The sequence below is a fragment of the Balaenoptera musculus genome, chromosome 13, assembly GCF_009873245.2.
Source record: "Balaenoptera musculus isolate JJ_BM4_2016_0621 chromosome 13, mBalMus1.pri.v3, whole genome shotgun sequence".
NCBI classification, from domain to species: Eukaryota; Metazoa; Chordata; class Mammalia; order Artiodactyla; family Balaenopteridae; genus Balaenoptera; species Balaenoptera musculus.
Window position 1 is genome coordinate 67,773,736 of NC_045797.1, and position 12,047 is coordinate 67,785,782.

Genomic DNA, 12,047 nt, shown 5'->3' on the forward strand with positions numbered 1-12,047 from the left:
AGCCCCGAGCATTTCTGCTTTGGGACAGCCACGCATCTAATTCTGCAAAGTACTTTTATATGTAAAACTCGTAAAGGATCAGAACAATGCCTCCAAGACCATCATCAGGTGAACTGTGGGGCATCCACTTGATGCCAAGACTCCTAGTAGAATGTTTACTACCTAATGGGATGATAGGAACTTCAGAATGCCTCCGTGAGGCTACACTAATAACTATAAAACATGAACTATTTAAAGAAGTGAGAAAATACCCTCGCCACCAACTTCTTCAAGATGAATCTCCTTACATTTTCGTGTTACCCAAGAAGCAGAAAGGGGAAGAATTTTTTTCATGAAACAGGACGACTTTGTGACCTTAAGCTTTTTCAACCCTTTTTAAAAGTAATTGAGGGTTTCCCCTGGTGGCGCAGTGGTTGGGAATCTGCCTGCCAATGCAGGGGACACGGGTTCGAGCCCTGGTCTGGGAAGATTCCATATGCCGCGCAGCAACTAGGTCCGTGAGCCACAATTACTGAGCCTGCGCATCTGGAGCCTGTGCTCCGCAACAAGAGAGGCCGCGATAGCGAGAGGCCCGCGCACCGCGATGAAGAGTGGCCCCCGCTTGCCGCAGCTAGAGAAAGCCCTCGCACAGAAACGAAGACCCAACACAGCCAAAAAATAAAAATAAAAGTAAAAATCAATCAATCAATAAATAAAAAAGTAATTGAACCAGTAGGCAACCATGAAGAAAAGATCCTCAACCGAGAAATTGGTTTTGCCGTTGGCATGCCAGTGTGTGAATTCGATATGGTTAAAGATCCAGAAGTACAGGACTTTGAAGAAATATTCTCAATGTTTGTAAAGAAGCTGTGGATCTTAGGGATCTCAATTCACCTCATGGTAGAGCAATGTATGTCTATCATCCAAATGTAGAATCTTCACGAGAACTGCCAAAGCGCATACATAATAAATTGGATAAAGGGCAAATAATAGTGGTGATTGGGTAATAGTTTCTCCAAATAATGACAAGCAGAAGTATACTCTGAAAATCAACCATAACTGTGTGCCAGAACAAGTAATTGCTGAAGCATCAGGAAAAAAATTCAAAGTATGTTGCTATCATCTGAACAACTGAAACTCTGTATTTTAGAATATCAGGGCAAGTATATTTAAAAGTGTGTGGATGTGACGAATACTTCGTAGAAAAATATCCTCTGAGTTAGTATAAGTATATAAGAAGCTGTATAATGCTTGGGAGGATGCCCAGTTTGATGCTGATGGCTAAAGAAAGGCTCTACTCTCAACTGCCAATGGACTGTTTACAATGCCATCTTATTCCAGATGCATCTCCACAGCTACACCATATATGAACGGAGAAACATCTACAAAATCCCTTTGGGTTATAAATAGTGCACTAAGAATAAAAATTCTTTGTGCAACCTATGTGAATGTAAATATTCGAGACATTGACAAGATCTATGTTAGAACAGGTATCTACCATGGAGGAGAACCCTTATGTGATAATGTGAACACTCTTGTGAACACAGGAGTACCTTGTTCCAGTCCCAGGTGGAATGAATGGCTGAATTACAATATATACATTCCTGATCTTCCTCATGCTGCTCGACTTTGCCTTTCCATTTGTTCTGTTAAAGGCCGAAAGGGTGCTAAAGAGGAACACTGTCCATTGGCCTGGGGAAATATAACTTGATTACACAGATGAACTCTAGTATCTGGAAAAATGGCTTTGAATCTTGGCCAGTACCTCATGGACTAGAAGATTTGCTGAACTCTATCGGTGTTACTGGATCAAATCCAAATAAAGAAAACTCCATGTTTAGAGTTGGAGTTTGACTGGTTTCGGCAGTGTGGTGAAGTTTCCAGATATGTCAGTGATTGAAGAGCATGCCAATTGGTCTGTATCCCGATAAGCAGGATTTAGTTATTCCCATGCAGGACTGAGTAACAGCCTAGCTAGACAATGAATTGAGAAAATGATAAACAACCGCTCCAAGCAATTTGTACACGAGATCCTCTATCTGAAATCACTGAGCAAGAGATTTTCTGTTGAGCCACAGACACTATTGTGTAACTATCCCTGAAATTCTACCCAAATTGTCTGTTAAATGGAATTCTAGAGATGAAGTAGCTCAGATGTACTGCTTGGTAAACGACTGGCCCTCCAATCAAACCTCAACAGGCTATGGAGCTTCTGGACTGCAGTTACCCAGATCTCATGGTTCGAGGATTTGCTGTTCAATGCTTAGAAAAATATTTAACAGATGACAAACTTCCTCAGTACCTATTCCGCTAGTACAGGTCCTAAAATATGAACAGTATTTGGATAACCTACTTGTGAGATTTTTACTCAAAAAAGCATTGACTAATCAAAGGATTAGGCACTTTTTCTTTTGGCATTTAAAATCTGAGATGCACAATAAAACAGAGGTTTGGCCTGCTTTTGGAGTCCTATTGCTGTGCATGTGGGGTGTATTTCAAACACCTGAACAGGCGGTTGAAGCTATGGGAAGAGCTCATTAACTGACATTCTCAAACAAGAGAAGGATGAAACACGGAAGGTACAGATGAAGTTTTTAGTTGAGCAAATGCGGCTACTAGATTTCAGGATGCTCTTCAGGGCTTTCTATTGCCTTTAAACCCTGCTCATCAGCTGGGAAATCTCAAGCTTGAACAGTGTCGAATTATGTCCTCTGCAAAAAGGCACTGTGGTTGAATTGGGAGAACCCAGACATCACGTCAGAATTACTTTCAGAACGAGATCATCTTTAAAAATGGTGATGATTTATGGCAAGATATGCTAACACTTCAACTTATTTGCATTATGGAAAATATCTGACAAAATCAAGGTTTTGATCTTCAAATGTTACCTTACGGTTGTCAATTGGTGACTGTGGTGGGACTTATTGAGGTGGTGAGAAATTCTCACTATTATGCAAATTCAGTCTAAAGGAGGCCTGAAAGGTGCCCTGCAGTTCAACAGCCCACACTACGTCAGTGGCTCAAAGACAAGAACAAGGGAGAAATACGATGCAGCCATCGATCTGTTTACATGTTCATGTGCTGGGTATTGTGTTGCTACCTTCATTTTGGCAATTGGAGATGGTCACAATAGTAACATCATGGTTAAAGATGATGGACAACTGTTTCATATAGATTTTGGACACTTTTTGGATCACAAGAAGAAAAATTTTGGTTATAAACGAGAGCGTGTGCCATTTGTTTTGACCCAAGATTTCTTAATAGTGATTAGTAAAGGAGCCCAAGAATGCACAAAGACAAAAGAGAATTTGAGAGGTTTCAGGAGATGTGTTACAAGGCTTATCTAGCTATTCGGCAGCATGCCAATCTCTTCATAAATCTTTTCTCAATGATGCTTGGCTCTGGAATGCCAGAACTACAATCTTTTCATGATACTGCATACATTTGAAAGACCCTAGCTTTAGATAAAACTGAGCAAGAGGCTTTGGAATATTTCATAAAATGAATGATGCACATTATGGTGGCTGGACAACAAAAATGGATTGGATCTTCCACACAATTAAGCAACATGCTTTGAACTGAAATGATAACTAAGAAACTGAAAGCTCAGTATATGGATTCTATACTGCACTGTTAATAACTGTCAAGAGGCAAAGACTGATTGCACAGGAAATGCACAATCCATGAACAGCATTAGAATTTACAGCAAGAACAGAAATAAAATACTATATAATTTAAATAATGTAAACACAAACAGGGTTTGATAGAACTAATTCATTTCAAAATTAAGCTTTAGAATAATGTGCAATTCATGTTATGCCTTAAGTCCAAAAAGGTAAACTTCAAGATTGTTTGTATCTTTTTTAAAAAACAAAAAAAAACCCCAAAATATATAGAAATGATGAGAAGGAAAAAGAATGTTATTTTTTGTCTTGAAAATGTTTCATGTTTTGAAATGTGGACACAACAAAGTCTATTATTGCATTAGGTCCATGTAAACTGGAGTTTGATGTTAAATTACACTAAGATTGGAAAATAATGAAAATTTCTTATTAAAAATTTTTTTTCTAATCAGGGGATTTATTTAGAAATTCTGGCATTCAAAAGTACAGATAAAAAAAAAAAAAAAGTACAGATAAAACTGAACAAGAGATCAAAATTTCTACACTGTATCTAAATTTCTTTTGTTGAAACACTATAAAGAGAATAAAGATAATAAAACTTTCATTGTATACTTATATGGAAATCAATTTGTTTTATTGAACTGCTGTTGATTTTGCAAGGTATCCTGTCACTTTAAGCTCCCTTTAACACTTTTTAGCTGTTTAAGGAAATTACAGAACACTGAAATCTACTAGCAAAAAAGGGATAGAGTATTTCTACGTGAGGGCACTGGTATAGTCAGGCTATTAAGTGTTTTCTCAGGCACAGCTTTTATTCAGGGATGGATTTACAAGGAAGAGAAGAGGTGGATTGAGTCAGGGCAGCAAGAGTAAAGTAAGCCTATTTTCCTTCTCTAAACACATTTTTAGTGTAAAGATGTGAAAGAAAAAATTTGTTCTTTTGGTTCAGAAGTTACAGTTGCCAAGTAGACACAGGAATGTACCTGAACTTATATATGGAGATATATTTAAGTTCCTTGGCTCAATATAATACACTTTTATATACTCTTAAGGGACACATCTCAAGATGCTCCTGGTTTTCCCTTAGACAAATTTTTTTTTTAAAGGCCTATTATAACCTCTTATACTTCCAACTAGCCACATTTTAAACTTTAAAATTCTGCTTGCAGGTATTTTGACTCAACATTTTGAACAAACCTGTCTTGCTGATCATGATTAAAATTGGTCCCCGGGCAAAATTAAAATAATGAACGTTAAAGCTTCAAATGCAATTTGTAGTTGATTCTTTCCATTCAAGAACAGAAATGGACCATAATAATCCATGTGATCCATCACATTATCAGTTATCTAGTGTGTTTAATGACTCTGAATGTCATGACGTTTAGAATAAAGATAAATTTGAATATAGAAAATTATTAAAAATCAGAGAGGAAAAATGATATAAATTAGCAACAGGGAAGAACAACAGAAATTAGTGACACTAGAATTATAGGATATTTTTCTCCTAAGAATGTTTTATTTATTTCAAGTAGCAGAGTTACCAAGCAAATAATATTTGTAATGAACACATTATATGAATAGAAGCTATTAAAGTATTTAAGACTGCTTGAATAATTTTAAAACATGATAAATTTCTACTCTTCAAATTCAGTGACCAATATTAATTTGCTTAATTAGTGACTATTTTTTTCATATTCAGTACTGACCTGGCTAAATTACTACAAAAACCCAATATGTAGGATCCAAATTAATGTGTTTTGACTATTGCTAAGATTAATAAAAGACTGCCCTGTCTCCTGCCAAAGGCTTATTTCTAGACCCGCTTCACACTATGCTGGTAAGAGTACATCTAAAATTCTATAAAAAATTGCTCAACTTACTCTTCACTTAGGAAGATACTTAAATCACATTAGATAAAAAGCCTGTGTGACCTAACCTAATACATCATATGCAGTACATGGACAGTTTTAAAAAAGAACCAATTCAGTATGCGTCAAAGACATTAAAATCTATTTGAATAAATGTGTGTTTAAATGTCTCATTGTAAAGGAAAAAAAAAAAAAAAAAAAAGAATAAAATAACCAGTCAGGCTCATATCAATTAGACAACTTTTACTAAATGAGAAAACTACATTTAAAATGTGCTTTAAAACAAAATGGAATTAGAAAAAAAGACATATGCATTTGAAAGAACGTTGCACTGTGCTGAAAATCAAATCTCTTGCAGTAATACGCCAATTCTTAAAACGTAAGTTAACAGAATTCTCAATTTAACATTTTCAAAGACGATATTAAGGTCAAGAATTTCACATCTATGGTAGCACTTATAGAAGGGCATTTATAAATATGATGTCCATCCTATGAAGCTTACAATTTGACAACGCTCAATAAAAGCTTTTAGAATCACATCCAAAGTGCTGCATCCAAAGCATCACAAATCTGTGTCCTGTAAGTTCTCCTTCTAAAATCTTTATGTTGACTTTTCTACTCGTCATTTGTAAATACTACCCTTAAAAAAAAAAGAGAGAGAACAGGAAAAGAAATGCTGCAATAAACCCTTGATCATGTACAGAAATTATTGCTACTATAGTTCACTACAAAGCATGTCTATACAATATCATATGAACTTTGATCATGAAAAATCAGAATAAAAATCTTTAGTGACATAAGCCTTACGATCGTATACAACATTCACATGGCAATATTAGACAGTCAAGCACCCAATACCCATAGTTGACAAATGTCCCACTGACCAGCATTCATTTAAATACATCCTTCGTACAGAGGGAGGAAAAAAGAGATAATGTCAGCTTTCCAAGGCTTGTCAAAAAAGGATTCTCATGTTCTGTGGATCTAAAAACAAACAACAACAACAACAACAACAAAAACCAAAAAACAAAACCAATGCAGGTGAGGGTGTTACCAGAAAGTTAAGCATGCCAAAAAGGTGTTTCGTGCGAATTAAAACCTAAAGCCAAGGTACCACATAATCACATTACCAACTAGTTGGGTATACTAAATGAGCCTTATCTTAAAGTAAATGAAAATGCTACTGCACAATAGAGCATCAATAAGTTAAAATTAGAGTGCACAAATCCAAATCAGTGGCAATTTCTGTATAAAGCAAAATATTCACTATCAGCTGTAATGTTTGCCCAACTGATTAAATCACTCGATTGGACAGTTTGCATATTTTAAAAAATATCTCTAAAATTCCTTTTTACTGTAATGAGGCATAGTTTTCTTAGTAAGATCAAACAGGTACATAAGTAAATAAGCAATGGAAAATTAATAGTCGATGATGTCTTTAAAGCTCTTCCCACATTTCACTTTTTAAAATGTCTGGGAAAAAATTTAAAGAATTTGCCATTATTTAGCAAAAACAAACAAAACAAAACAAAAACAAGCCCAAAATAATTAAACAACCAAGCAACACTAAAACCACATTACACAGATGGATCATCATGCTTTCATCTGGTTTAACTATCACATCTAGTTTAACTGGGATGCTTTTCAACTTTAAAAACTGTGATACGTGAAGATGTAAATTTAATGGGTAATTCTGAATTTGGATTTAACTTTGTTGAATATTATAACAGTATACTTATTACAATACAGTGTAGCACATCTTTCTATTAGAAAAAAATTTAAGATCCTTTACCCGTCTCCTTAAGTTAAAGGTGTGACATCATAAAGGGTGTCAAATGGCTGGATGGTTTTACAGTGCACACTTATATATTATGAAGTATGTCCTTAACAAATCTGATGGTTTCTTTACAGAGTTCCTTCTTCACCTTTTCTTCGGTGGATTAGCTGTTCGAGGTGGAGTGACGGGACGTCCTGAATTCAGTCCACCATATTGGTACTTAGCTTTCTTTTCAGATGGTTTCAATATCTTAAAGTAAATAATTTAATAACAATGTTATTTTTTCAAGTACAATAAGTTTAAGGAAATTACTGTTACAATAGTGGGCTTTTCAATAAATGACATCAATTACAAAACTGTAGAAGAAAACAGCAAAGTTCCACAAACATTTCTCACGTTTAAAGAGTACAGTAAATGTCTGAATATTGCTATTACTGGTCATTCCACTGATAATTTTAAAATTTTATTTATTTATTTTTTTGTTGGCGTATAGTTGCTTTACAATGTTGTTATTTTCTGCTGTACAAAAGCTCAAGTACACAAATCCCATCAACTACCCAATCCTTAGATTTAAGTATCAATAAAAAAATTTTCAAACTAGTGTATCTCTATGACGAAGAAAGAATACTAGTTTAAGAGTCAAAACACCTAGGTTCTCATCATAATTCTTCTACTATTTAGAGGGTCATTAGTCACAAACTCTTCAGATCTTAATTTATTATGTGTACACAGATCTTTTATTTTAAAAAAGCTATATAGGGCTTCCCTGGTGGCTCAGTGATTGAGAATCTGCCTGCCAATGCAGGGGACACGGGTTCGAGCCCTGGTCTGGGAAGATCCCACATGCCGCAGAGCAACTAGGCCCGTGAGCCACAACTACTGAGCCTGCGCGTCTGGAGCCTGTGCTCCGCAACAAGAGAGGCTGCAATAGTGAGAGGCCCGGGCACCACGATGAAGAGTGGGCCCCACTTGCCGCAACTAGAGAAAGCCCTCGCACAGAAACGAAGACCCAACACAGCCATAAATAAATAAATAAATAAAATTAAAAAAAAAAAAAAAAAAAAGCTATATAAATTAGATATCATAATGTTCACCCATTAAAATGTAACAAGTCAACAATTTTTAATATATTCACAGCTATACAACTGCTGCTATAATCTAACATTAGAATATTTTTGTCACCCCAGAAAGAAACCTTGTTCCCATAAGCAATCACTCCCTCCCCATTTCCATTCTCCACTCCCCTAAAACTCCCTTCAACTCCAAGCAATCACTACTTTACCTTCTCTTTGATTTGTCTTTTCTGGCTATTTTAAATAAATGAAACCATACAACGTGTGGTCTTTTGTGACTGGCTTCTTTCACTAAGTAATGATTTTGATGTTGTAGCATATATTAGTCCTTCATTACTTTTTTTTTTTTTGGCCATGCCACACGGCTTATGGGATTTTAGTTCCCCAACCAGGGATCAAACCAAGGCCCTTGGCAGTGAGAGTGCAGAGTCCTAACCACTGGACCCACCAGGAAATTCCCAGTACTTCATTACTTTTAATTGCCAAACAATACACCATTTTATGGATATTCCACATTTTGTTTATTCACTCTTTAGCTGATGGCCATTTGGGTTATTTCTACCTTTGGCTATTATAAATAATGCTCCTATGAATATGCATATACATGTATTTGAGTACCTGTTTTCAATTCTTTCAGGTATATACCTAGGAGTGGAATTGCTGGGTCATATAGAAACTCTATGTTTAACTTTTTGAGGAACTGCCAAACTGTTTTGCAAAGCAGCCACACCATTTTCCATTCCCACTATCAATGCATAAGGTTCCAACTTCTCCACATCCTCACCAACACTTGTTACTATCTGACATTTAAAAATTATGTTTATTCTTGTGGGTGTAAACAGAGCTTTAACCTACATTTTAGGTAGAGAATTTCAGTATTTACATAAAAACGTGTAGAAAAGACTCATAAGCATTTTTATTCAGAGTGTCATAGTGCCCCAGTGGTGGGGGGGAAATATATTAATACAACTCCATTATGGCAACTGTTGAAGGATAAGGCCTGGTTACTATGTTTAAACTGTAAAATGAGAAATCAAACATTTAGCATTCAAGTCTACTAACTGATAGAAACAAACCCCTTCTACATTTAAAAAGAGAAATATAGTGTGTGATGTTAAGGACATAAAATAACCTTTGCAAAAAGCTAAGTATTAAAGTGACAAGTCCATGAACAAGAATGATTTTAAGGAGCACACTAAAGCTAAAGCTGGTCTCTTTTTAAAATGTAAATGTCTCTATATTCACAAATTGATACTCAAGATTATTTGGAAGTTTTTCTTAGGTAAATATTCTACATTATTTTTTTTTTTTTTTTAATTTTTTATTTATTTATTTATTTATTTATGGCTGTGTGGGTCTTCGTTTCTGTGCGAGGGCTTTCTCTAGTTTGTGGCAAGCGGGGGCCACTCTCATCGCGGTGCGCGGGCCTCTCACTATCGCGGCCTCTCTTGTTGCGGAGCACAGGCTCCAGATGCGCAGGCTCAGTAGTTGTGGCTCACGGGCCCAGTTGCTCCGCGGCATGTGGGATCTTCCCAGACCAGGCAGACCAGGGCTCGAACCCGTATCCCCTGCACTGGCAGGCAGATTCTCAACCACTGCGCCACCAGGGAAGCCCTATTCTACATTATTTTAATCGGAGTTCATAATATAACTCTCTCCACTCAATGCCTGTCCTACCTATTCATCTTGCAGAAGAAAACAAAATCTAAATTATTCACTGAATTTACATTCTTTTAGTAGGTAAGCCACTATCTGAGGATTCATACAGGAATTTAACAATTTAAACATCTGCATCAAGAATGACTGACACGACTCAGGTTTCCTAAACTCTAATTATGGGATATACCAAAAAGACTGGAGCGTTTGTGAATGAAAATAGAAATCTCTAAAGGAGTCTATGAGTGATTTTACTTCTGAACAAAACTGATTTTCTATACTAACTCAAGGAAAGAACACGATCTGAAAGAAAATTCTTCTGACAATAGTTTTAATTAGATTTCTAGTTGTTAAAACCTTTTAGTTACCAAAGGGGAAAAGGGGTGGGGGAGGGATAAATTAGGAGTTTGGCATTAGCAGATTCAATCTACTATATATAAATTAGATAAACAACAAGGTTCTACTGTATAACACAGGGAACTATATTCAGTATCCTGTAATAAATCACAATGGAAAAGAATACGAAAAAGAATACATATATATGTATAACTTAATCACTTTGCTTTACACCAGAAACTAACACAACATTGTAAATCAATTATACTTCAATTAAAAAAAAAAGAGAGATTTCTAGTTGTTAAAAGTTTATATATTACATCATACCTGAAATGAACACATCAAAGTTTCATCCACACTCATCATTCCACCAGCATTATCAAACTCGCCACAGTAATTTGGGGCTGAAAATAGGGTTACCAATTGTCGCTTAGCAAAGAATTCATATCCATCTTCCACCACCTGGCAAAGGAAAAGTCAAAAGAAAAAACACACTTATTTATGTGTTCTTTGAAATTCTCAACCATCAATATTAAGATTAATGTGACAAAGACCTGGAAAAAAACCAAAACCCTGTTTTGTTTTGGAAGCATGATTTTTGTTCCACTTTCTAATTTCCTGTTAGTATTACATAGCCACACACTGAAAACTTTACTAAGTTGAGCTTACTTTACACAGATCACGCTACTAAAAATTAGCTGCCTATAGATTACACTTCTATGTGTGTAACTCTTTTCCTTAATGATTTAACATGATTTCTAGAATCTGTTGTCAATTCCTGAGTGAACTAAACAATTTATGTTTGCCAGTCTACAGATTTGAGAGGTATGCAATGACATGTAAATATTTTCTATTTATTTGTAGTAGGCAAGAATACTTTCTCAAGTCTTCTAGGTATTCTTTGATTAAGCAAAATTATCCTACAATACTTGGAGAAAGCACTTCCACAATTATTTACATTTTTATATAATTCCTACTTTAGTATCAGGTACATGTGCCGGTCGTTACTACCTCACGGTAAAATTTAGATATTAACCTTTTCTGTTAAGACTTTGTCCACCTTATCTACTCCAGCTCAGCATACTGCTTGGCACTCAGTATGTCCTTTTAGTTCTTGGTTTGCTCGTTCATTTGTTTATTTATTCACATATTTACTAAAAGAACAGGGTTTTAAAAAAAGGAAATATCTGTAGTTTGTGTTGTTTCCCATCATAAATCTCTTAGTTTTAGAGACAATAAGTTTGAAAATAAGCAGAACAGGATTTTAGAGGTGTCTAGAAAAAGATCATGCAAACTAAGGTAGCTCAGTAACCTGACTTTTAAAAATCATCACTATTTCTGAAAAGACAAATGAACAGAGACCTATAGCTGAAAAACCTGATTATCAGTGGATATTTTATTAGGAAACTCAGCAACTCTGCCCTGTTATCTTGTGGAAGACTTATTTTAATTACCTAAACTATAAATACAATGTTCACTGATTAAAAAACAACTATGCCAAAAGCAAAGGATTTGGGGACATAACTTCACTTAATTGAACTAGGAAATTTTAATAGAAAAAAAGGCATTTGATGTACAACACATGCAGAAAATGAGAAGCCTGTCATCTTTGTTATCACATAGGATCACATAAAGAAGGTAGAAGTAGTCAAGAGTTATGGGGAGCAAAACCACAGAAAAAAGGGGAGTATTGTAGAATAGCATATAATTAACAAATTTTGCCTTAAAGAAATAA

The 12,047-nt window shown here is 35.4% G+C and overlaps 1 protein-coding gene and 1 pseudogene across 2 annotated transcripts in view; one reads left to right on the plus strand and one right to left on the minus strand.

Annotated features, from left to right (window-relative positions):
• On the plus strand, nucleotides 1-3,561 carry LOC118906147 (annotated as a pseudogene).
• A 2,132-nt stretch (nucleotides 3,562-5,693) lies between these two features.
• PPP1CB (protein phosphatase 1 catalytic subunit beta) overlaps nucleotides 5,694-12,047 on the minus strand; it is a 36,656-nt gene continuing 30,302 nt past the window's right edge. For both annotated transcript variants that reach the window (XM_036872404.1, XM_036872405.1), the window contains exons 8-9: nucleotides 10,640-10,774; nucleotides 5,694-7,496 (exon numbers count right to left, since the gene is read on the minus strand). In XM_036872404.1, the coding sequence (XP_036728299.1) occupies nucleotides 7,392-7,496; nucleotides 10,640-10,774 (240 nt within the window). In that variant the 3' untranslated portion in view covers nucleotides 5,694-7,391. The remainder of the gene's footprint in view (nucleotides 7,497-10,639; nucleotides 10,775-12,047) is intronic.